At 45.3% G+C, this 26,717-nt stretch overlaps 2 protein-coding genes across 3 annotated transcripts in view; both read right to left on the reverse strand.

The window, feature by feature from the left end:
- LOC106612386 (probable zinc transporter protein DDB_G0282067) lies at positions 1-5,076 on the reverse strand. The gene is made up of 5 exons (XM_014213470.2): positions 4,767-5,076; positions 3,121-3,912; positions 2,631-2,990; positions 752-1,208; positions 1-648 (listed from the first exon to the last, which is right to left on the reverse strand). The coding sequence occupies exons 2-5, from the start codon at positions 3,905-3,907 to the stop codon at positions 327-329; spliced, it is 1,926 nt and encodes a 641-aa protein (XP_014068945.2). The 5' UTR covers positions 3,908-3,912; positions 4,767-5,076; the 3' UTR covers positions 1-326.
- A 9,911-nt stretch (positions 5,077-14,987) lies between these two features.
- Positions 14,988-26,717, reverse strand: part of LOC106612384 (protein phosphatase 1, regulatory subunit 37) — a 62,189-nt gene continuing 50,459 nt past the window's right edge. The window contains exons 10-15 of one of the 2 annotated variants that reach the window (XR_006771126.1): positions 20,572-20,713; positions 20,221-20,387; positions 17,584-19,987; positions 17,306-17,404; positions 16,216-17,182; positions 14,988-16,043 (exon numbers count right to left, since the gene is read on the reverse strand). Coding sequence is in view for 1 of the 2 variants with exons in the window: in XM_045724371.1 (XP_045580327.1) it covers positions 17,316-17,404; positions 17,584-19,987; positions 20,221-20,387; positions 20,572-20,713 (2,802 nt within the window). In the remaining variant the exon portion in view is untranslated. Of the gene's footprint in view, positions 17,183-17,305; positions 17,405-17,583; positions 19,988-20,220; positions 20,388-20,571; positions 20,714-26,717 lie in introns of both variants that reach the window. The other variant, XM_045724371.1, reaches the window with a different exon arrangement.

A 26,717-nucleotide genomic window follows, 5' to 3' on the forward strand; every position in this document is an offset into this window, starting at 1 on the left:
TTTCTGAGTACCCATAGGAATACTGTTTATTATCCCACCCCATCCCAAAATACACACACACACACGATGACTACTGGGACTTTTACTCTTTACCTGAGCCTAATTCTTACATTAGGCTATCTAGCTCTCTAAAATGACCTCAATGACACGGGGACAGAAGTCTTTAAGAATATTCTGACAATAATAATGTATTCTATTCAATCCCCAAGCTGAATCTTAATTGCCAAAAGTGGTTTGCTCCACTTCAGTCCTCTCACATCAGTTCCATATGAAGGAAAGGATGCAAGGAGCCCACTCTATTGAGATACATCCTAGAGGTCCTTCCCTCAAAGAAAGGTGTTCTCTATGATCAGCGTGTGAGGCTCCTCCTCAGTTTCCCCAACAGGGGGTGCCAGTGGCTCTGCAGACCCTTCCTCCAAAGGAGCACAGCACATCTTCCCAGCACAGCCCTTCCCACAGGCCAGGCTGCAGGCCAGGTGTGAGGGCAGTGGGGGTATCTCCCTATGGATGATGGTGGGGTTGGTGGTGTTGTTATCCAGGTTGCCATTGGCTGTGGGAGTGGAGAGGAGGAACTCTGGTTGTATGGTGCAGCAGCTCACACCTACACTCTGCAGCACCTTGGTGACCCCCGACAACAGATCACCACACCTGTGGGAATAGATGCATATTGAGTATATTTACTGTCCATCCAACACCATTTCCCCATCATCATCAACATGCATTGTATTGTACTATAAAAACAGACACAAACCTGTGTATCTGGAACCCAGCGTGGCAGTGGACATGTACAGATGCCACCAGGCAGCTCTCTGTCAGCTGCCACACGTGGAGGTCGTGCACCGCCTGCACCCCTGGCACACTAGCGATCCGCCGGCCCAGATCAGACACACACACCTGGGGCGGGACGGCCTGGAGCAGCAGCCAACCGTAGCGGCACACCTGGGGCAGAGTGGTGGCCAGCAGCAGCACCACAGCCACCATGGAGAAGCCAGGGTCCAGGTAGACGAAGGGGCCACAGGCCCCAGAGCCATGCAGGCAGTCTGGGCCCAGGAGTAGCAGGGTAAGTCCATTGGTGAGTGCCAGGATGGAGCCTAGCAGTGCCTGAGTGAGGGAGATGACGGATGGGAGATAGGCGGGAAGTTGGACCCTGAGGCTTGTAGGGCTTTCTGACTTTAGGGCTGAGGCTGTGGTGGGGTCTGTCTGATTTTCTGAGGAGGAGACAGGTTAAAAAGAGGGTAAGGTAGGAAGAAATAAACAAAACTGAAATAATGTAATAATTAGTCTGTCTGCCACCCATGAAATGGCTTAACTTGATTAGTATTAACATTGAAAAACACCTCGATTTCACTTAGAGAGATTCTCCGGTACTTTTGTTTACTTTTTACCCAGTAGTTCTGAAAGTAGTGTTAATGAGTCAAAAGTGGTCCCTGAAAATGTGCAGATAAGTGCACCATGTCATTATTCTCTCTGTCGTGCTGCTGTGTGTGTGCATCTTGTTAGCTGTCACTCATATAGCAAGGGGCTGAAGCTCATTGGTTGAAATCGAATTGCTGGGGGGCTGGCCCAGATGGGGGGAAATGGCGCAGTACAGGTTCCAGAAAAACAGTTGCTTTCAAACTAGTGATTTTGTGCCTAATTGAGGTAAGTAATTTTGATCATAGATTATGCATTTATGAAGTAGACATTGACACTTCCAGCCCACTACAAAAAAAGTAGTGGCCAAAGTTCTGGAGCATGTCTTTAAAGTCAAAAGGTTTGACAGCAATGCTGCATAAAATTCAAGTCAGTTCGGAACAGGTATTTGATGTCCAATACCTTGGCATCGGGTCTATGAACTGATATATAAAACAACAATTGACACATCAATCCGCTCGTTTCAATTTAAGCTATTATATAAAATACTTGCTATAAAAAGAATGCTCAATATATAGGGCATTGAACAGTCTGACCGGGTCAGCCATCTTTTCTAGTACTCTCCATCGGTGGCTCACTTCTGTGATGGTTTTGTCATAAAATCAGGGTTCAGATGGACCTGCAAAATATTGTTGGGGGGGATCTGAAAAATCATGATCAGTCAATGGGAAATATCATTATAGTCTTGGGTAAAGTATTTATTTTATAGGGAAATATCGGTAAACATTTTCAAAATAGGGAGGTTCAAGACCCTCGTAAGACATCACAGTAAAATGGGGAGATGCTATTTCCTTTTGCAACACAAAATGGTATCATACTGGGAAAGATGGGTTGATCTGTGGACATCGGAGGGTTGGAGTTAAAATCAGAATGAATGGTGGATTGGCTGCTGTGAGTGAAAATCCAGCATTTGCAGAAAAAGGAAATTAGGGATATACAGGTGTGTATAATTATTTAACTACATGTACATGAGTGAAAATAGCTGTATGTAGCAGTACAAGTATTGTTGTCTGATAGTTTACTCCAATCAGGGGATGGGGTGTAGCCCACCCACCCCAAAAAAGAACTGGATAGTCTTTGACCATGTCTCGACTCCCTAGTCCTCCTTTTGATTTGTTGTTTAAATTCCAGACTAGGACAGATAAGACCATAAAATGCAACATGGTCCCCAAGCATAGTACTGCCAAGGCCAAAGACAGGAAGATACCATTTCTCACCTCTGTGTCCCATGCAGGCACTATACTTAGACACTTCAGAGTGGGGGTCCTTTGGATGACAGACACTGGCCTCTGGATGTGAGAAGCTGTTTGGTGTCTCTGAAGTTCTGCAGTCTGCAGGGAGTGTGTGTGCTCCATGGCAGTGGTCTGAAAGGGGACCCTGAGGGACCATGGTATGGAGTGGGGATGTCTGGGTTGGGTGCTGTGAGTCACTGTCAGGGCTCAGGACACTGGATGTCCCAGGGTTACAGAGTACAAGTGTTCCATCTTGGAAGGCACCATCTAGAGATGTAGGGAGGTTACTGACGTAATTCTCTCCCCCCACTGCCGTGCTGTCTTTGGTCTGGACCTTGGCCTTGACTGTGGTGTGTTGGAGAGAAGGAATGAAAAACAAACAACAGATGTTCATTGTTTATATTCTAGTGAACTTGTACACAATTCCCACCCTCCCACACATACATTAATATTAAAAGCAAAGAATTCACTGTACCTTTTTCATTCCCACCAAGGACAGAGCTCTCCTCCCCCTCCCAGGCAGCTCTAGTCTTGGTCTCTAGCAAGCTGCCCCAGCTGAGCCCCAGCACCAGGAGGTTGTAGAGCAGACTGACAGCCCCCATCACCGTGGCCAAAAGAGGGCGCTGTATAGGGTGGGGCTGCAGGGTGTGGCTGAGGATCTCTAGAGAGACAGAGACACACAAGGCAGACAGCAGGAGAGCTGAGATCAGAGCCCCCAGGGGCTGGACCCTCGCCCCACTGTAGGACAGGCCACACAGGGAGGCCAGAGGGGTGAGGGGTCTGGGGAAAGGGTTGGCTGGAATAGACAGGGTGGAGGTGGGGTGGTTGGAACCAGAGTGGTGAGAGGAGAAACAATGGGTGGTTGTAGGGGTGAGAGGTTTGGAGGGAAACTGGGAAGTGATGGTGGGAACAGGGGTTGAGAGCGGAAGAGAAGGACAGGGAGTTGAGCTGGAGGGGATGGGGGACACACAGGAGGTGGCTGGGGCATATGGGGGAGATTTGACAGGTGACTGAGTGGGGGTGGAGGTGTTGGGGGTGGAGAGAGGGGAGGCAGGTGGGTTTTTTGGGGAACCTCTGCCCAGGGTGGGTTGAGGAAGAGCCATGTGCATGAGGATGAAGAGGGTGTGGAAGACATCCACCATGGTGATGAGGGAGTTACAGAGGCGGCTGACAACGATCTCACACAGTAGGAGCAGGAAGGTCAGGACCAGCATGCATCTGTGCAGGGAACTGCCGTGGGGGAGCCCCAACCTGCTCGCCATCTCACCTGTCAGAGGATACAGGCACACGAAAAAGTCACATTTCATGCTCGATATTGATGGAGCAGCCCATCAGATGCAAGTTAATGTAAAAAATGACAGAATGGTCTGTAAAAGCCAGGACTTTCTATCAATGACCACTGCTGCAAAGGTTATTTGGTTACCCAAAGAACAACATACACTCTTAAAAACAAGGGTTCCAAAAGGGTTCTTCGGCTGTCCCCATAGATCCCTTTTGTGGTTCCAGGTTGAAGCCTTTGGGCCTCCATGTAGAACACTCTGTGAAAAGGGTTCTACATGGAACCCAAAAGCATTCTACCTGGAACCAAAAGGGTTCTACCTGGAACCAAAAGGGTTCTCCAATTCTCCTATGGGGTCAACCCTTTTAGGTTCTAGATAGCACCTTTTTTCTAAGAGTGCACCGATAGAAACAAACAAACCAGGCACATTCTTTAACCTTTAGTATTAGCCTGTCTGCCCAGTGCCATAAATTGACAAATTTGATTTGAAATGTATCAAAGGAGCTTTAGCATGTCTCTTGTTCAGTGGAATGTGTTACCTTGCAATGGTCCCAACCAAACTCACTAATACTCTAGCCTAGCTGATCCTAAAAAGTCACATAGGAATTAATGTTTCACAGCATGAATAACCTGCTTGGCACGCATGCACGCATGCACACACACACACTACCACATGAATTTACCACATGAAATACATGAAAAATCAGTGTCAATGTGCTCTAAATTCAGAGCATTTAAATGTATGCTAGTCTGACGACAAACAAAACTCCTTGGCAAATGGTTTGCCACCATCACTTTTAAATGGTAGGAATTAATATATTATTGTTTTAGAGTTTCTTTACCTTTGATGAACGGTAGATCACAAGCGTCAAATAATCACCCGGTAAATGGTGGTGAGATAATACATGCACATTTGCGCGCCGAATTAAGACATTTCTTGATGTGTTCTGTGCTCCGTTATTCTCTCTCTCTCTCTCTCTCTCTTTCGCTCGCTCTCTCTTTCTCTCTCTCGTTCTCTTTCTCTCTCTCGTTCTCTTTCTCTCCCACGCCCACCAGACTCCCAGGTTATAATCGTTGTCATGTGAGGTGATTCGCTCTCATCATCCTCCTCATTTATCCGCAGTCCGCTGTCCCATTCCGTTGTGGGGGTCAAGAGGAAAGCCCACCCACCCATTTAACCCTTTACTGACCACACCTCAAGAAAAGGTGATGCTGAGTGAAAATCATTTAAACCTGAGCAAAGATTATACTATACTGAACAAAAATATAAACGCAACATGCTAAAATGTTAGCGATTTCATTCAGTTACAGTTCATATAAGGAAATCAGTCAATTTAAATAAATTGATTAGGGCCAAATCTATGGATTTCCCATGACTGGTCAGGGGCGCAGCCATGTGTGGGCCTGGGAGGGCATAGGCACACCCGCTTGGGAGCCAGGCCCACCCACAAAAGGGCTTTATTACAGACAGAAATACTCTTCAGTTTCATCAGCTGTCTGGGTGGCTGGTCTCTGGCAACAGCTCTGGTGGACATTCCTGTAGTCAGCATGCCAATTGCAGCATTGTGTTGTGTGACAAAACTGCACATTTTAGAGTGGCCTTTAATTGTTCCCAGCACAAGTTGCTCCTGTGTAATGGTTATGATGTTTAATCAGCTACTTGATATGCCAAACCTGTCAAGTGGATTGATTGCCTTGGCAAAGAAGAAATGCTCACTAACAGGGATGTGAACAAAGTTGTGCACACAATTTGAGAGAAATAAGCTTTTTGTGCGTATGGGAAATTGCTGGGCTCTTTTATTTCAGCTCATGAAACATGGGACCAACACTTTACATGTTGCGTTTCATATTTTTGTTCAGTACATACACATAGTATCAATAAGAATAAATATGTGTTATAAGGTCAAGGGGAAAGTTCCTAATAATGTCATATTTATCATGAAAACTCATTGTTATACTTAACCATAGTTGAGTGACCACGTCTTGCTCTTCAAGACCCAAATAGAGCCCGAGCAGAGGGATTCCATGTCTTGAAGGTTGTGATGACAGAGAACAAACTATAGACACTTGAGTCCAACTCAAGCTTTATTGACGACTGGTCAGCAAGAGCAGCGTATGAATAGCATACAATCTTCAAAATACATGTACAGAGCATTCGGAAAGTATTCAGACCCCTTTACTTTTACCACCGTTTGTTACGTTAAAGCCTTATTCTAAAATGTATTCAATTGTCCCCCCCCAATCTACACACAATACCCCATAATGACTAAGCAAAGACATTTTTTTTTAAACCTGTTTGCAAATTTATAAAAAGAATATACTGAAATGTCAAATGACATAAGACCCTTTACTCAGTACTTTGTTGAAGCACTTTTGGCAGCGATTACAGCCTCGAGTCTTCTTGTGTATGACGCTACAAGCTTGGCACACCTGTATTTGGGGAGTTTCTCCCATTCTACTCTGCAGATCTTCTCAAGCTCTGTCATGTTGAATGGGGAGCATCGCTGCAAAGCTATTTTCAAGTCTCTCCAGAGATGTTCGGTCAGGTTCAAGTCCAGGCTCTGGCTGGGTCATTCAAGGACATTCAGAGACTTGTCCCGAAGCCACTCCTGCATTCTCTTGGCTGTGTGCTTAGAGTCATTGTCCTGTTGGAAGGTGAACCTTCACCCTAGTCTGAGGTCCTGAGCGCTCTGGAGCATCAAGGATCTCTCTATACTTTGCTCCATTCATCTTTCCCTTGATCCTGACTAGTCTCCCTGCCGCTGAAAAACATCCCCACAGCATGATGCAGCTGTTGGGTGGTCCTTTGCATGTGGTGACGTAAGTTTCCTTCAACAATCAGTCTTCCAGATAGATGACACAGACACAGGAACGTTGGTATAAAACTCTTTCGTAATAAAGATTCACATACAGAGTACCTCAGTAGTCTATAGTAAAGATCTGTGTGGCGAAACAACCCTCATACTAGTTGGTGTGGACAACCTACCGTCAATCATATTGTTGCATTGGATTAGATAAAGTATCTAAGATGAGAAAAACATGTCTAGACTGTGGTTTCTCACTCTGCTATCTCGGCCTTGAGGCTGCGTGACTATCAGCAGGTGCAGACAATTCTCAGCCTGAGAACTAAAGCAGTACATCTCCATTTACCCAGTACTTTTCCATCATTGCAAGCATACAAAGGTTATCCCATATATACAGTAATCATGGCACCAATTGCTCAGTTTGGCTGGGCAGACCAGCTCCAGGAAGAGTCTTGGTAGTTCCTAACTTCCATTTAAGAATGAGGGAAGCCACTGTGTTCTTCATTTTAGCATACATTTTTTGGTACCCTTCCCCAGATCTGTGCCTCAACACAATCCTTTTCCGGAGCTCTATTGACAATTCCTTCGACCTCATGACTTAGTTTTTGCTCTGACAATGCACATGATACACAAATAGAAGGCTTAGCCGGGCCCTGGGAATATTAAGCTATTACATACGAAGGAGTACCTGTAGATCAACTCAGCATCCCATGAGCGAACCATACTGGATACCAAACCATATGAGCACCACATACTGAAACACACAAACCCGTCCCTCTGTAACAGAGTGGAAATTCCAACTCAACCTGGGTGCGAACTCACAACCCTCTACTACCCCTCCATCCACGTGTAGATGCAGAGCCCCATCTCTGACAGCTCCTCCCTGTCTACGTGCAGAAGGTTGGTCAGTCCAGTGGACAGTGAGCCAACAGGCTAGATGAGGGTTGACACCACGGAAAAGTCCCTTTCTCTCTTATACCAACACGCCTGCACATTCCTCAGGCCCTGCTAAGCCCAAGGAAAGGCCCGGCAAGGAAACATTTGATCACGTGCCACTATCCTTTGAAAAAAAAAAGAACACTCCTTTAAAAAGGGTAAATAGCTGGTTCCTACAGATTTTGTGATCCTTTGATGAACGAGAATAAAAGGTATGAGTGACGTCAGCCAGAGTAGGAGATAATCAGTAAAGTTTTTCCTCATATACATTCTCCGGTTACAGCTGCTCTTTCAGCATCACAGGCACACTCAAACCAATCTTTGCAAAATGCAAACCGAATCGCTCTCCAGTGGTTGATTGAGAACTCGCGTAATATTACAAGACATAACATCAACAACAAAATGTGGAGTATTTGTTCATCTATCAGCCTACACAGTATATTACCTCACAAAGAATCAACAGGTGCTGGGAAGTCTACGGGACATTTGTGGATGTGAATAATTTCCCTCTATGAGCATAAGATGTTGAAAAGACATCTTGTGCTCACTGGGTTTGTTATCAGAGTTATGACAGTGATGTTTGGGTATGTTGTCCGGTTGCCAAAGGGAATCACTAGCCAGAACGGACACACTGTCCACTGACTCCCAAATAGTTTAATAGCTAACACTGCTGACCCGTAACTTTCCAAGACATCCACATTGGTTTATTTACTAGACACCAGATTGTTGACCTGTTAATGTTTATGGTACATCTTCTCTTGTCCCACCTCCGGTTTCACTCAGTCTGCTGGAACAGAAAACTACAGCTGAGAAACTTGGGTTTCTGTCTTACAAATGCTACACTATTTCACCAAAACAACAACTGGGGAAAATACAGTAAATAAATGTAATTTGTAAAGCACTTTTCATTACAAACACTCTAACAGAGAAAATAAATATAGATACAATAAAAACAGTGGGCCAGCAATCTAGGCTTTGAAAAAGAGCCTGTAAGAAGTCGGTTTTAAGGCCCTTTTTTTCCCCGGGGACAGAGCAGCTCTCAGATGGTTAAGGAGAATATTCTATAGGTGAGGGGCACGGGAGCATGAAGGCTTTTGTCCCCCATAGTTTGGAGACGTGTATATGAACCCAGCATTAAATAAGAGTCAGGCAAGGTAACAAACATGAAACCAAGAGACACGGGAAATTAGGAAACCCTTTATTTCAACCAAGATTATACACAAAACCCATAAAAACTTTAACACAAATAAACAAAAACAAGAGACACTTTACCTTCATAGATAGTTTAGAAGAGTACATTATGAGACGTAGGCGAAGCTACAAAACACTACAGGTCACAATGTTGCACAGCCATTGCTTATGATTCACCTCAGTAGTCTGCCTGTGCGCTAAAGACAACACTAATGTATTTCAGGTGAGGTGTACTGGGAGCTAAAACCCACTGCATTACTTCTAGGTTTACTGAAATGAAAAGGTAAAACGGGGAAGCTGAGAAAAGCAGACTTAGAACTGAAGGTCACGTTTTAATTAGTTTTCAGTGTTGCTTTCATTGTGGATTTAAGCCAATTCATGGGTGGCAGTTTGGGCTGGGGAAAAGTAGAACAAAGGAAATACTTGCATAGATACACTAGAAAAAGGAAAAACATGAAAGAAAAAGTTCTTAAATGTTAACGTTAGCATGGGGTATTGCGTTTTTCATTCCAGGTCCTGCCCTTAGTCTCTCGATCCAATCAAGTCACACGTGTCTACTGTACAGAAAGAGAATGGTCCTTCATTCCATTTTTGTCCTCTATAGTTCCACTTCTGAAGTTAATGTTTAAGGCTTTCTCTAGCCCCCTCTCCTTTCCCCTCTCTAGCTCATGATCATTCTTCATATAAGCAGCTGGGGGGGAGGGTGGGGATGGATTAGTATTGGCTGGAATTCCTTCAGAACAGAATTAGTAATATAAAGAGAACAGATCCCCCCCACATACACACAATGCCCTCGCCCCATGAGCCTGTCTCAGGGGGGCCGGTGAACCGCCTCACCCCTCAACGTCCCATCTTAACGTTTGGTCACATTCTGGAAAGTTAAGACTGAACCTGCCATCCCCTGAAATCTGATTTAAAAGACAAACCTTTTGAGTCTTGACATAACAGAGAATCAAAATATCCATACCAGAATAGTACTGGATGCTTGGCCAAGATGCCACTTCATACTTCAAGTATGCCATGTCGTTGTAGTATGCAATCGCTGATCCGAGTGGTCTCACTGTTGTTTTTAGAGCCATCTCTATCAGTACAAAAAAAATGAAATTCATTGAGTAAACTGAAATTAGATTGTTTTTTTTTTTAATGGCAAGCAACCAAAACAGCATAGACAGTGACAGTTCTCTCAACACTTCTCTTGAAAGGTGAAAGGTCACATATTACACAGTGGGATCACTAGTCTGACCGAACTATCTCCGTCAGCTCTTGTACTGGGCCTTGGACTGTTCTGAGAATCAGATTTCCACTATTGTTATTGTAGTTCCACATTGTGTAATAATGGCCCCGGAGGGGATGGCTGCCATTTTACGGGCTACTAACCCGTTGTTTTTTTTTCTTCACATTGTTTAACTCATTTGGTACATAATGTTACTGCTACTGTCTCTTATGACCGAAAAGAGCTTCTGGACATCAGAACAGCGATTCCTCACCTCGAACTGGACAAAGATTTTTTTTTTCTTTAGTGAGTCTGACGCGAAGGATATACTGCTTTGTCAAGACAAGGCCCAAATCCACATCATCAGCGTGAAGAAAAGACTGAGGAAAAGGGGGATGGGTGCTTTGTAAGAATTTACCGACGAGTAGGTAAACCACCACTACCCTACTGGTCAACGTGCAATCATTGGAAAACAAACTGGACGATCTACGATTAAGACTATCCTACTAACGGGACATTAGTATGAAGTGCTTTGAAAGGCTGGTCATGGCTCACAACACCATCATGCCGGAAACCCTAGACTCACTCCAACTTGCATAACGCGCAAACAGCTCCACAGATGATGCAATCTCAATCTAACTTCACACTGCCATTTACCACCTGGACAAAAGGAACACCTACGTGAGAATGCTGTTCATTGACTACAGCTCAGCGTTCAACACCATAGTGCCACAAAGCTCATCACTAAGCTAAGGACCCTGGGACTAAACACCTTCCCTGTTCATTTAAGACTGCGTGGCAAAGCACGACTCCAAAACCATCATTAAGTTTGCTGACGACACAAGTGGTAGGCCTGATCACCGACAAGACATCCTATAGGGAGGTGGTCAGAGATCTGGCAGTGTGGTACCAGGACAAAAACCTCTCCCTCATTGTGAGCAAGACAAAGGAGCTGATTGTGGACTATAGGAAAAAGAGGGCCGAACAGGCCCCCATTAACATCGACAGGGCTGAAGTGGAGCGGGTCGTTAGTTTCAAGTTCCTTGGTGTCCACATCACATAAGAACATTCATGGTCCAAACACACCAGGACAGTTGTGAAGAGCATGCCCCATTAAAAAAATGTAGAACCAGGAACAGATATAGCCCTTGGTTCTCTCCAGGCCCGACTGCCCTTGACCAGCACAAAAACATCCTGTGGCGTTCTGCATTAGCATCGAACAGCCCCCGTGATATGCAACTTTTCAGGGAAGTTAGGAACAAATACACACAGGCAGTTAGGAAAGCTAAGGCTAGCTTTTTCAAGCAGAAATTTGAATCCTGTAGCACAAACTCAAAGTTCTGGGACACTGTAAAGTCCATGGAGAATAAGAGCACCTCCTCCCAGCTGCCCACTGCACTGAGGCTAGGAAACACTGTCACCACCGATAAATCCACTAAAATTGAGAATTTCAATAAGCATTTTTCTACGGCTGGCCATGCTTTCTACCTGGCTACCCCTACCCCGATCAACAGCCCTCCACCCCCAAGAGCAACTCGCCCAAACCTCCCCCACTTCTCCTTCACCCAAATCCAGATAGCTGATGTTCTGAAAGAGCGGCAAAATCTGGACCCCTACAAATCAGCCGGGCTAGACAACCTGGACCCTCTTTCTAAAATGATCTGCTGAAATTGTTGCAACCCCTATTACTAGCCTGTTCAACCTCTTTTGTATCGTCTGAGATTCTCATAGATTGAAGAGGGGGATGACCGCGGCAGCTTTCCAAAAGGGGGAGACACTCTAGACCCAAACTGCTACAGAACTATATCTATCTATTCTACCCTGCCTTTCTAAGGTCTTCGAAAGCCAAGTTAACAAACAGATTACCGACCATTTCGAATCCCACCGTACCTTCTCCGCTATACAATCTGGTTTCAGAGCTGGTCATGGGTGCACCTCAGCCACGCTCAAGGTCCTAAACGCCATCGATAAAAGACATTACTGTGCAGCCGTATTCATCGACCTGGCTAAGGCTTTCGACTCTGTCAATCACAACAGTCTTATTGGCAGACTCAACAGCATTTGTTTCTGAAACGATTGCCTCGCCTGGTTCACCAACTACTTCTCTGGTAGAGTTCAGTGTGTCAAATCGGAGGGCCTGTTGTCCAGACCTCTGGTAGTCTCTATGGGGGTGCCACAGGGTTCAATTCTCGAGCTGACTCTCTTCTCTGTATACATCAATGATGTCGCTCTTGCTGCTGGTAATTATTTGATCCACCTCTACACAGACGACACCATTCTGTATACCTCTGGCCCTTCTTTGGAAACTGTTTTAACTAACCTCCAGACGAGCTTCAATGCCATACAACTCTCCTTCCGTGGCCTCCAACTGCTTAAATGCAAGTAAAACTAAATGCATGCTCTTCAACCGATCGCATCACTACTCTGGACGGTTCTGACTTACAATATGTGGACAACTACAAATACCTAGGTGTCTGGTTAGACTGTAAACTCTCCTTCCAGACTCACATTAAACATCTCCAATCCAAAATTAAATCTAGAATCGGCTTCCTATTTCGCAACAAAGCATCCTTCACTCATGCTGCCAAACATACCCTTGTAAAACTGACCATTCTACCGATCCTTGACTTCGGCGATGTCATCTACAAAATAGCCTCAACACTCTACTCAACAAATTGGATGCAGTCTATCACATCCGTTTTGTCACCAAAGCTCCATATACGACCCACCACTGCGACCTGTACGCTTTCGTTGGCTGGCCCTCGCTTCATCCTCGTCGCCAAACCCACAGGCTCCAGGTCATCTACAAGTCTCTGCTAGGTAAAGCCCCACCTTATCTCAGCTCACTGGTCACCATAGCAGCACCCACCCGTAGCACGCGCTCCAGCAGGTATATCTCACTGGTCACCCCCAAAGTAAATTCTTAATTTGGCCGCCTCACTTTCCAGTTCTCTGCTGCCAATGACTGGAACGAACTGCAAAAATCACTAAAGCTGGAGACTCTTACCTCCCTCACTAGCTTTAAGCACCAGCTGTCAGAGCAGCTCACAGATCACTGCACCTGTACATAGCTCATCTGTAAATAGCCCATCCAAAAATACATGTATTTATCTTGCTCCTTTGCACCCCAGTATCTCAACTTGCACATTCATCTTCTGCACATCTACCATTCCAGTGTTTAATTGCCATATTGTAATTACTTCGCCACCATGGCCTATTTATTGCCTTACCTCTCTTATCCTACCTCATTTGCACATGATGTATATAGATTTTTCTACTGTATTATTGACTGTATGTTTTGTTTATTCCATGTGTAACTCTGTGTTGTTGTATGTGTCGAAATGCTTTGCTTTATCTTGGCCAGGTCGCAGTTGCAAATGAGAACTTGTTCTCAACTAGCCTACCTGGTTAAATAAAGGTAACATTTTTTTTTTTTTAAAGGGCAATGACAACACATTTTCCCCCTCAGGAGACTGAAAAGATTTGGCATAGGTCCCCAGATTCTCAAAAAGTTATACAGCTGCACCAGAGAGCATCCTGACCGGTTGCATCACCGCTTGGTATGGTAACTGCTCAGCATCTGACTACGGCCCAGTACATCACTGGTGCCAAGCTTCCTGACATCCAGGACCTTTATACTAGGTACGTCAGAGGAAGGCCCCAAAAATTGTCTGACTCCAGTCACCCAAGTCATAGACTGTTCTCTCTGCTACTGCATGGCAAGCCGTACCGCAGCGCCACGTCTAGTACCTAAAGGCTCCTTAACAGCTTCTACCCCCAAGCCATAAGACTGCTGAACAAACCCCCTCTGTTTTTACACTGCTGCTACTCTGTTTATCATCTATGCATAGTCACTTTACAAATGACCTCAACTAACCTGTATCCCCGCACATTGACTTGGTACCGGTACCACCTGTATACAGCTTTGTTATTGTTATGTCATTTTCTTGTGTTACTTTCAGATTTTTTTTTTTACTATAGTTTATTTAGTAAATATTTTCTTATCCATTTCTTGAACTGCATAGTTGGTTAAGGGCTTGTAAGTAAGCATTTCACAGTAAGGTCCACACCTGTTGTATTCTGCGCATGCGACAAATACAATTTGATTTGATTGTGTCCGTGGTTCTAAGTGAAGTGGATTACTACATGTAACCCTCTTACATTAACCGTCTTAATTCCTTCCATACAAAGCAGTATCACCTTGCCTCATACACCTCAGACCAGGTCACATCCCCTACCTCAAAACATAAGACAGTGCAACACTCATTGAGATGCAGGGTATTCTAATTCTATATCGCCACCTTAGAACATCATACCAACCTGAAACCAACAAAGGTGATTGTCATTTTGCATAGGCATCTCACTCCATCCATCCCTTCCGTCTCTCTCTAGTCTGGTTCTAATGTCTCAAAGCTCCAGAATTTGTACAATGTAGGTTAGAAACAGCTTGGATCAGGCCTAGGAAACACTACCAAAGGCCTCCTACAAATACCAATTTTATTAACTTGAGAGTCTCTATAAAACTGTTGTGCTGTGACATTGTCAGTTAAACCCATCCCATTTCCTTCCTCTTATAGAAAGCCTTTTTAGGTCCATGCCATGTTGACCAATAAATTCCTCTTTTCTACATCGGAATAAATTAGCCATTGGCTAATTTGCTTAAACAAACAAAAAGTATTACCGTTGAGCAACATTATGGAAACACTAGCAGCATTTACTTTGCTTGGTGATTGAATAGTACTTACCAGCGGAATAGCAGTGCAGAACAGATTTTCAGACCTGCAGTACTTTGTACTAAATATGATGGTCCGTCAAATGAAGTACTTTCAGAAAACTCCCAATCACTTCCATGCAGAATATCCAATAAATCAATGCAGTTCCCAAAGAGTATTTTAAGTGAAACACTCCCAGTCACTTCATTAGTCATTACATGCATTTATTTGAGAGAGAGAGAGGAACAAAAAGAGTTGCCATACATATGTGATTACCAGCACATTTCAATTAATTTAACAAATAATTAAAAATGACAAAAGAAATTAAGCATTACAAATAGTGAGGGCTGCACAGCAATGACGATTTGGGTTGAAAAACAACCTGGTTGACCAGGGGAGACGGAACAGAGGGATTGAAACAAGGGGCTCTATTCAACCAAAACCTATATCCAGAGGATCCCGCAGTTGAGAAAAACCTGTATTCTTCTTGCACTGTAAGAAAGCACCTTTTTGCCTTACCCTGGAATCTTTTGGATACCAGTTGAATAGGGCCCTTGGTAGCTGGCCCATAGGTTCACAGTGTTGGGCATTCAGGGCTTACGTGTCCTCAGTGTTGTTGGGAAGTTCACTCAAACTTTCACCCACCTGTTTGTGTTCAAATCAATGTCCTCCTGGCCTACAAGAGTCTTAAGCAGTAGCTGCTGTTGAGTAATACAGTATATCTATATCTAGAAAGGAAAACACCAGCAGCCCCAGGTGGCCATAGCTTAACCGAGCACAGTAGTGTTTAAGATGTGAAGTCTCAAAACAGGGATAGTCTCTCAGTCGATGTGTTATCAGAGTGATGTCAACCACCATTCACACTGCCCCTCCTTAGGAAAATGTCCTTTTCCTTTATTTTCATAACTTCACTCTCCCTCCCTATTGCCATAACCGTTGATCCTTCCACCCAGCAGTCTCATTTACCGCAGACCCCCCCCCGCAAAAAAAAACAACTCTACGGAATAATTGCTCTAATTTGAATCTGAAATATACACCAAAGGGGGGAAATCTTTAAAAGCAAACCCCATGGAAAATAACTAATAAAAAGAGGGAGAGAAGGGGAGAACAATAAATCACAAAGTTAAAGGCTCATATAAAATAAATACAAAACGACTGATTTCTCCAAGCAGCAAAACAAAAGGAGATGAAATTTAAACCTAGTCGAGTCAAAGGCAACATTAATCCTGTGTTGAGATGGCACAGTGTTGTACCAGCAGAAGACTGAAAGAAAGAGGGGAGGACACGAAAGACAAAGTCAGAACTACTTTTTCTTTATACTCCTATTGAGTGTCACACTACATTTAATCACTCTGGTCAGACAAACATGAAAATCCATCTGGAAAATAATGTCTGATAACTGTCCGGTGGAGGAAAAAAAGAAGGGTAGACTTACTCTGTAATGAACAGCATTACTCCATCAAGGCAGATATTTTGTCATCCAACATTTACAGAGGTTTCCAGAAGGCTTTAGATTAGAGTAACTCTGCTATCTGATCCCAAAATAAATTTTGACCGAGACAGCGCGTTTTTGGCAGATGACAGATGGTTTGGGTGTTCCAGAGCGTTGCTGGAGAGACTGGAGGAGAAGATTCCTGAGGGGACCAAAGCGAACGGAGAGGAAGGAACAGAAAAGAAAGCGGTCACTTTGGCAGAGATCCCTTACGAGGTGGGGGGGACAAATAAAACTAACAAGACAAATACCTTCTCCTGTCACGCCCTCCTTGGTTATAAAACCCTCTGTGCCTAACTGTCATTGTCAGAGAATGACACACTAAAAAGCCAGTGGGTCCTCTTGGCTGGGTCCCACACTGTCACACACAGCTGTGCACATTCTCTTTCCTCCAGCAGAGGGCAATAGTAAGGTTTTGTCTCAGTGTGCACGCTCACAACACTTTCAAGAACACAGGTCGGGGTGGAGCAGGGGGTGAGCAGTGTGTGTCCTGTGTCTTGGGTTAGAGCAGTGATTAAGCCCCTCCTTCCCTCTCTACCCCCCCAGCTCCCTGGTACCTGCATGAGTGTGGTTCCTGATTGACGGAATGTAGTGATAGGCAAAAGGTTAGTGTGATTCTCTTCCTTTCTTCTTGTTTTTTTATTACTTTCTTTAAAATATGTGTGTGCGTTTCGAGTGAAGACGTAGTTAATTCCTTATGTGCTGTGATGAAGCTCAATGATTATTGTTTTGTGTCTTTTTTCTATTTTGTTGGTGTTTTACTTAGATGACAACTGGTCCTCTGTTGTCATAGAGGTGGTGGTGGTGAGTTGTGGGATTATGACAATGGAAGAAAAAAAATTGTAGGAGCAACAAGAGTCACCGAGACACAGACGATACGAGTCCTGTGTTCCTCTCTCCTACAGAACCACTGCAGAAAAAACAGAAAGGACCAACATTAGAGAACACATTGGCCAACCTACACTATATCAAATAACGACGTCTCATTTTGTGCGTTATCGCAAATGTGTCGTTGTAGTTAGTGTAGGCGTACCATGACAGGGCTATGGTGCGTCTCTCCCAGTCTCCAGGCTGGCCTCCAGCAACAGCTCCTCCAGGTCCTGACCACAGCTCAGCTCTGCTGTCACACTCACTGCAGAATGACACACACACACACACACACACACACACACACACACACACACACACACTTTGTCAGACTTTGTGTGTGTCTGCAGGTGTACTATGTGTGTGTGTGTACTGTATCATGTGTCGGTCACAACCCTGTTGTCACACTACAGACAGGGTGTTCCCTCAGAGCCTGTGACTCACCGTGCTCCATCACACAGCTGCCAGGCCCAGGCTTGGGGCCTTCGGGGTCCAGCAGGTGAAGGACAAACTCTGGCTTCAGGCCGTTGGGCAGGGCCGAGCCCACCACCTCCTCCACGCTCTCCCCCTCGTCTGTGGAGCTCTCGTCTGGGGACTCCTCTGCCTTGGGAGGGGAGCTACGGTCCTCCACCTCCAGAGAAGTGTCTGTCTCGGCTGGAACAGGTGAGGGCTCGGTGGGAAGGGTGGTCTGTGATTGCCCCTCTGGTTGGAGAGGCTGCTGCTGTAGTTGCTCTAGAACAGGATGTTGTTGTTGCTGCTGTTCCACCTGCACAGGAAGTGCCTGTTGTGCTAGTTGCTGCTGCTCCTCCTCTGACAGATATAGTCCCTGTTCTGCTACACTCTCCGTGGCTCCCTGCTCAGAGGGATTCTCTGTCACCATCTGTCGGTGTGCCTGTGGAAGTGTCTCTGCCGGTTCCTGTTCTGGGGGCAGAAGCTCAGAGTCCGGCTGCACTGTTTCAGGCTGTGACTGGAGTGGTGCTGTTAGAAGCAGACCCCCCAGGGGCTTAGTGTTAGTCTGCATCGCTAGCTGAGGCGCTAACGGTTGCTGAACTGTGTCACTAGCCTGTCCCGAACTCTGTTCCTGCTGTGGAAGCCGTTCTGACTGCATCTCATCTTCCTCCTCTGTGTTGGTTTGAGACTCTGCCTGTTCACAAAGTGTCTCTTCTACTGGGTCCTGACTCTCCTCCTCCTCTCCTTCCAGCACAGCTTCAGTGAACTGCTGCTCAACAGCAGACTGTTCTAGCTGGGGCTCTGTAGTCGTCTCTACCATCTGCTCTGTCTGTTGGGGTGATGCTAGGAATTGAATTGCTACATCTTCTGTAGGAAGGGACGGTGTGTGTGATAGCTGGGCTGCTGTTCTTGGGCTCTGCTCCGCCAGTACAGGTTGCGAACTGTCTAGAACGCCCTCGACTTCCTCCTCTGTGGGTTGGGTTAGGAGGTTGGATGGTAGTTCTAGCGTCTCAGACGGGTCATTAGGAGTCTCTACCACGGCCTCCTCTGAAGAAGGTTCCTCTGGCGCAACAGGACTCTGCTCCGTCTGTTTAGGATCTATTGTCTGTGGTTCATCTAAACTCTGTCTCACCTCCTGTATCAGTGGCGTGGGCGTTGTCTGGGGTTGTGTCTGTTCTGTCAGGCTCTGTCTCACCTCCTGTGTCAGTGGCGTGGCGTTGTCTGGGGTTGTGTCTGTTCTGTCAGGCTCTGTCTCACCTCCTGTGTCAGTGGCGTGGGTCTGGGGTTGTGTCTGTTCTGTCAGGCTCTGTGTCACCTCCTGTGTCAGTGGCGTTGTCTGGGGTTGTGTCTGTTCTGTCAGGCTCTGTCTCACCTCCTGTGTCAGTGGCGTGGTCTGGGGTTGTGTCTGTTCTGTCAGGCTCTGTCTCACCTCCTGTGTCAGTGGCGTGGTCTGGGGTTGTGTCTGTTCTGTCAGGCTCTGTGTCACCTCCTGTGTCAGTGGCGTTGTCTGGGGTTGTGTCTGTTCTGTCAGGCTCTGTGTCACCTCCTGTGTCAGTGGCGTTGTCTGGGGTTGTGTCTGTTCTGTCAGGCTCTGTCTCACCTCCTGTGTCAGTGGCGTGGTCTGGGGTTGTGCCTGTTCTGTTCTCACCTCCTCCTGTGAGGGTTGTGAAGGGGGCTGTGGTCGATGTGTGGTTTGCTTCACTAGTGACACCACTGGCTCCTTTGAGGCCTGGGGGTTGGACAGGCCAATCTTCCCCAGAACCTGCTGCTGGTCAGAGGGGCTCTCTACTCTGGTCACCATGAAGATCTTGTGGCCCCTCCCGGGGCTCGACACAGAGATACAGCGGCCCGGCGAAGGGGGCGTACCGGGGGAGCCCGTGGACTCCGTGACGGTGATCCCTGAAATGAAAGCCCCCGTAGCTGGTGGGGTAGAGGGGGCGGTTGGCATCTGTGAGGCACTGAGGGGGTGCTGGGTTGTCGCTGCCCGGAGTGAAGGGCTAGTGTGTTTGGGGACAGGGGAGACGGAGGGAGCTTTAGAGAGAACCACCTCTTCCTCCTCATCGTCGTCTGTGTCCGAGTCTGACTCCAACAGCAAAGGCAACACTATTCCCTCAGAGCGCACTGCCGATTGGCTGTCAGTCAGGCTCTCAGTGTCTTTTACTCCTTCCTCTCCTCCCTCACACTCACTGTCTTTCCCATCTTTTTCAACATGCTCGCCGGAATCAGCTCCATCCTCCTCTTCCTCTACGGTTCTGTCCTCGGTGGCGATCTCGGCCATGGAGGCCGAATGCATCTGCTGCTCGGTCTCCTCCTTCTCCTTAGCTAGGATGAAGTTCCGCTTGCAGCCGTTCTGGATCTCAGCCAGCAGGGAACGCTGTGTATCGATGAAGCTCTTCACCTGGGAGACAGAAGGAAAAAAGAGAGGGATGAGCACTAGGAGAGATCGGGGGTTTATACGTTGATGTTCCCCCATCTACGTCAACCCTACTCCCCCCCCATTCCTAAAAAATATTTTTCCCTGGACAACACAATTCATCTTGACAATGTATTACAAAAAGGGCAAAATGCATACAGTTCCCCCTCCACTCTGTACTTCTCCCCATCACCCCCCCACCTTCCCCCATCTCTCACAGTCTCTTTCTTGGGCTCTCGGTCCAGATCGAGGCGTAGGAGGGAGGTGTTGACTTTGAGGGCCAGAGAGAGGGCCATGAGACCCCCCGTCTTGATCTCGTTCTCCCTCAGGTCCAGACGCAGCAGCCGGGGACTCTCGGCGATGAACTCTGCCACCGCCACGGCACCTGACATACAGTACAGGGGGAGAGATGGTGGTACAGGGCTCAGCTCAATGCCTTTTCACACGCCAACAGCTCCGTTTACATGCACAATGAGTTTTATTTTCAATCAAAATGATTGTAATAGCTGTAAATAGCAAAATAAGGACATATACCACATGCGCACATGCGCACACACAAACACACACACCCTCGCAGGACAGCTTGGTGGACGCCAGGCCCAGCCGGAGCACCGAGCGGTTGGAGATCAGCCCGTCCTTGAGCTTGTGGACCCCCTCGTTCCCCACAGAGTTATGGCCCAGATTTAGGGTCTCCAAACTCTGGGTACAGGGCTAGAGCGAGAGAGAGGAACAGGGTTTACACATAGCATAGGACAGTGGGCAGAAAATATACTGTGACATACGAAGGAAAGTACAACACAGTACCACCAGATGACTGTATCGATCACTTTGAAGATGTAGGTACAGTTGAAGTCGGAAGTTTACATACACTTAGGTTGGAGTCATTAAAACTCGTTTTTCAACCACTCCACACATTTCTCGTTAACAAACTATAGTTTTGGCAAGTCAGTTAGGACATCTACTTTGTGCATGACACAAGTCATTTTTCCAACAATTGTTTACAGACAGATTATTTCACTTATAATTCACTGTATCACAATTCCAGTGGGTCAGAAGTTTACAAACACAAAGTTCACTGCCTTTAAACAGCTTGGAAAGTACCAGAAAATGATGTCATGGCTTTAGAAGCTTCAGATAGACTAATTGACATCATTTGAGTCAATTGGAGGTGTACCTGTGGATGTATTTCAAGGCCTACCTTCAAACTCAGTGCCTCTTTGCTTGACATCATGGGAAAATCAAAAGAAATCAGCCAAGAACTCAGAAAAAAATTGTAGACCTCCACAAGTCTGGTTTGTCCTTAGGAGCAATTTACAAATGCCTGAAGGTACCACGTTCATCTGTACAAACAATAGTACGCAAGTATAAAAGCCATGGGAACACACAGCCGTCATAGTGCTCAGGAAGGAGACGCGTTCTGTCTCCTAGAAATGAACGTACTTCGGTGCGAAAAGTGCAAATCAATCCCAGAACAGCAAAGCACCTTGTGAAGATGCTGGAGGAAACAGGTACAAAAGTATCTATATCCACAGTAAAACGAGTCCTATAACCTGAAAGGCCGCTCAGCAAGGAAGAAGCCACTGCTCCAAAACCACCATAAAAAAGCCAGACTACGGTTTGCAACTGCACATGGGCACAAAGATCGTACTTCTTGGAGAAAGGTCCTCTGGTCTGATGAAACAAAAATAGAACTGTTTGGCCAAAATGACCATCGTTATGTTTGGAGGAAAAAGGGGGAGGCTTGCAAGCCGAAGAACACCATCCCAACCGTGAAGCACGGGGGTGGCAGCATCATGTGGTGGGGGTGCATTTCTGCAGGAGGGACTGGTGCACTTCACAAAATAGATGGCATCATGAGGGAGGAAAATTATGTGGATATATTGAAGCAACGTCTCAAGACATCAGTCAGGAAGTTAAAGCTTGGTCGCAAATGGGTCTTTCAAATGGACAATGACCCTAAGCATACTTCCAAAGTTGTGGCAAAATGGCTCAAGGACAACAATGTCAAGGTACTGGAGTGGCCATCACAAAGCCCTGACCTCAATCCTATAGAGAATTTGTGGGCAGAACTGAAAAAGCGTGTGTGAGCAAGGAGGCCTACAAACCTGACTCAGTTACACCACCTCTGTCAGGAGGAATGGGCTAAAATTCACCCAACTTATTGTGGGAAGCTTGTGGAAGGCTACCCGAAACATTTGACCCAAGTTACACAATTTAAAGGCAATGCTACCAAATACTAATTGAGTGTATGTAAACTTCTGACCCACTGGGAATGTGACGAAAGAAATAATGGCTGAAATAAATCACTTTATTATTCTGACATTTCACATTCTTAAAATAAAGTGGTGATCCTAACTGACCTAAGACAGGGAATTTTTACTAAGATTAAATGTCAGGAATTGTGAAAAATTGAGTTTAAATGTATTTGGCTAAGGTGTATGTGTATGTAAACTAGAGTCACATAGTTCAAGTAACAGACATCTCAACATCAAACTGTTCAGAGGAGACTGCGTGAATCAGGCATTCATGGCCGAATTTCTGCAAAGAAACCACTACTAAAGGACATAAATAAGAAGAAGAGACTTGCTTGGGCATAGAAACATGAGCAATGGACATTAGACCGATGGAAATCTGTCCTTTGGTCTGATGAGTCCAAATTTGAGATTTTTGGTTCCAACCGGTGTGTCTTTGTGAGAGGAAGAGTAGATGAACGGATGATCTCCGCATGTGTGGTTCCCACCGTGAAGCATGGAAGAGGTGTGATGGTGCTTTGCTGGTGACACTGTCAGTGATTTATTTAGAATTCAAGGCACCCTTAACCTGCATTGGCTACCACAGCATTATGCAGCGATACGCCATCCCATCTGGTTTGTGCTTAGTGGGACTATAATTTATTTTTCAACAGGACAATAACCCAACACACCTCCAGAATGTGTAAGGGCTATTTGACCGACAAGGAGAGTGATGAGTGCTGCATCAGATGACCTGGCTTGCACAAATCACCCGACCTCAACCCAATTGAGATGGGATGAGTTGGACTGCAGGGTGAAAGAAAAGCAGCCAACAAGTGCTCAGCATGTGTGGGAACTCATCCAAGACTGTTGGAAAAGCATTCCAGGTGAAGCTGGTTGAGAGAATGCCAAGAGTGTGCAAAGCCGTCATCAAGACGAGGGTGGCTACTTTGAAGAAGCTAAAATATAAAATATTTTGATTTGTTTAATACTTTTTTGGTTACTACATGATTCCATATGTGTTATTTCATAATTTTGATGTCTTCACTATTATTCTACAATGTAGAAAACAGTAAAAATAAAGAAAATCCCTTGAATGTGTAGGTGGGTCAAAACTGTTGACTGGTACAGTATAGTAAAAACAATGTATTGTACGTGGTGCCTACATGTGCATGTCTCTCTCCCATTATGAGAGTGCAGTGGAGGCAGTCACAGACCTGCCAACTCTGTCCAACTTCTTAGAGTACCAGACGAATCTCCAATTTGGCGCGCGCAACTCGCAAGTCTAGTGCAAAGACATTTTAGAAGCATTGCCTCTATAGCTAATCCCGGACACCCACTCATTCTTCATCGGGCAGTCTTGTAAACCCCTGACTCCATTTAATGCCAAGACGTTTATATTTATTTTGGATTATACTTTTGTAATGCTTTTTGTGACCTGGATCATAATTACAGTACCAGTCTATCAGGTTGCGTGATCCTCGTAACATTACGTGGAAAATATAACTAATGGGACGCAGAATTATATGTATATCATACTCGCACAAATGCGACCAGTTATTTTTCATATTTGCATTTAATTTCTTTCACTAGCAAATGCGAGTGAACTGCTGTCACTTTAGAGCCCACTGAATGTCCATCTTATGTTCGAAAAGGGATTTGTTCATGCGTTTACGTACAGCTGACAGTTGGCAAACTCAGCATCACAACAAACAGGAGGAGGGGCAGACACAGGGTAGCAACGTCAAATAATGATGTATTCATCTCAATGTCCATTGACACAAACTCCGTACATGTCTGTGTGTTGCAGCTCGAGAATCAGGATGTTAGATTTACTCAGTGGATTTATTTTTATTAAAATGTTTAAAAAACTACAAATAAATCAAGCCCTATTCATTTCTGCGTACTTTTAAATTGGATCTCGTACCTGCGTACATGGACAGAGAATTGCATAGTTGGTACGCAAAATGCGTGCATGCTGGCAGGTCTGCAGTCATGGGATCTTTTGCATGAGTGTTAGAGGAATGTCCAGAGCGTGTCTTCTGCACCACTGGACCCAGTCCCTGATGGGAATGCTAGCTGACAGGCCTCTCCGAAGACCCGGAATCTCGTGTCTACGTGCCAACATTCCCAGAAGGCCTCAGTATTCCCAACACCCCCCACACTCCTCAATCTAAAGGGACATCATTCTAGTAGCTGCTGCCTTTCATTTCTATATTTTGATATGGTGAGGTAGGAAGTATCAGTCATACCAAACCTGTCCATCTGGGGGTCCGACTAGGCTTCATGCCAACTGGATGATATACAGTATAAATCACAATGATTTATACTGCTGCACCAATATGACATTTTTGGCCGATACCGATATCCAATATTTTCCTTGCCAAAAAAAACGATAAGCAGTCCAGTTAAATAGTTAACACACACAGACACACACACACACGTCACTACAATCCCTGGTCGAATCCAGGCTGTATCACATCCGGCCGTGATTGGGAGTCCCATAGGGCTGCGCACAATTGGCCCAGCGTCATCTGTAAATGGTAAATAAATACTTGTTCTTAACGGACTTGCCTAGTTAAATAAATGTTACACACACACACACACACACACACTGACAAAAAAGTTATTTTGTTGGCATTTATCTATGTCCCCATTACCAGTAAAACATAATCAAAACCTATTTCTTTCATTTACTTGCTGTTGTGCTGTTTCGATGTTCATTTGTTCAGTCGTTTCATTTTTAACCAGGATTTCTATGGAATGCCATTTGGGTCTTTGCGTATAAATGGAATGCTGTTTGGGTCTTTGCGTGTCAAAAAAGATACATGTCAAATAACACTATTTGACGTGTCAAATAACACAACATAATCTGTTTCAGAGCTAGGTGTCATCTAAAATAACCCTAATTTATAAGACAGTTATTATTTGATTAATGGTGGTCGGACCCATAGCCACAATAAGGATTAGCCACAATAGTGGACTTTGCGGTTAGCCTTCAAAATCAAAGTTTGGCATAATTATACCATTTGTATTAATTTGCTTCACTGTCAATGACATACTTTTATTTTGAAGGCAAAACGCAAATTCCACTATTGTGCATAATCCTAGCTTCACAACACATAACCCGGTCTGGTCGAGCATCACTAGCCAGATGAAGCTAGCTGGCTGCTTATAACGTTAGCTTTGGGAAACAGGGTTAAGTAGCTGGCTAGCTATTTATTTTCCTGAACTGAAGTTCAATTTCAATAGGCAAACAACAAGTGGCTACCTAGCTAATACTTACTCACAAGGATTCCTAAATCATTGCTAATAATAATGAAAATGACTGTAGTTTCTACTGGTCATTGTTTTCAGGCTGGTTGTATTTGTGCTAGCTAGGTACCAAGCTAAAGCTAACGTTAGCTACCCCAAAAGTTGCGGTCAAACAAATTATGCTTCATTACCAATGCGGTATTGTAAACGCATCAGTCGTGACCGGTGTTTGCTTGTTTGCAGACTTTTTTGTACAGCTTTGAAAGTGCTACTGTAGCTTTTTTGACATGCAAAGACCCAAACGGCGTTCCATAGTATGTATGTCGTGAAGCTAATAGCAGTGACGCTATTACTGTGCAACTCTGGTAGGGCAACATTTGAAAAATAGCGCACTTGGTAGTGTGTACCGGTGCTTGACCAGTCGGCGAAAGCCAACATCACCCACGACAGAGAACGGTTGATTGTCAAGGGCAACAAATTCCATTATCTTGGCTTTAATGGATTTCGCCTTTGAGTTGTCTCGCTGAAATGTTCTTACTCTTTCAAATGACTGCTCGACTTGCTGACTGCTCAATCCACACAGCAGATAGTGTGTGGGCTAGGTTAGGAATGCTGTGTTGCACGTGTAGCGCAAAATGTTACGCGGCGTTATTACGTCATGCCCTTACGTTATATAGGTATGCACGGTAGCTTTGACATCGGTTTTTAACGTAGGCGTTAAACTAGACAGACATCGGGCCGATACCGTTGTTGGCATTTTTAGCTAATGTCGGCCGATATATCGTGCATCCCTAATCACAATATCTTCCACCCAGTCTGAAAAACATGCCTGCTAGTCTTCCACACGGTCAAAACATGATCTTTCTCTATGATAAACGGACTGTTGAGAGCAGCACTAGTATGTGCATGAGCCACCATCCCACTGACTGACAGGCCTAGATATAGACATCACTACCATGCCTAATTCAAGGCACAGCCTTTAAAGCTGAGCCCAGTTCTCCTGGCAACCGGATCAGTGATAATGGCCTGTACCCAGCTTCTCTGTCCTGACAGGACAAGCCTGAGACAGGCTGGGCGGGGGAGATAGCAGTGGGAGGGAAAGGGCACACCAAAGAGTTACATTGCACTGCTATTGACATCACTGGAAGCAAAACCTGACTGACCGTCAGTCACATTAGCCATATGGGTGGGATTCTTTACAGTTCATTTAACTGTATAACTTGCCTCGA

Source organism: Salmo salar, chromosome ssa09, assembly GCF_905237065.1.
Source record: "Salmo salar chromosome ssa09, Ssal_v3.1, whole genome shotgun sequence".
NCBI classification, from domain to species: domain Eukaryota; kingdom Metazoa; phylum Chordata; class Actinopteri; order Salmoniformes; family Salmonidae; genus Salmo; species Salmo salar.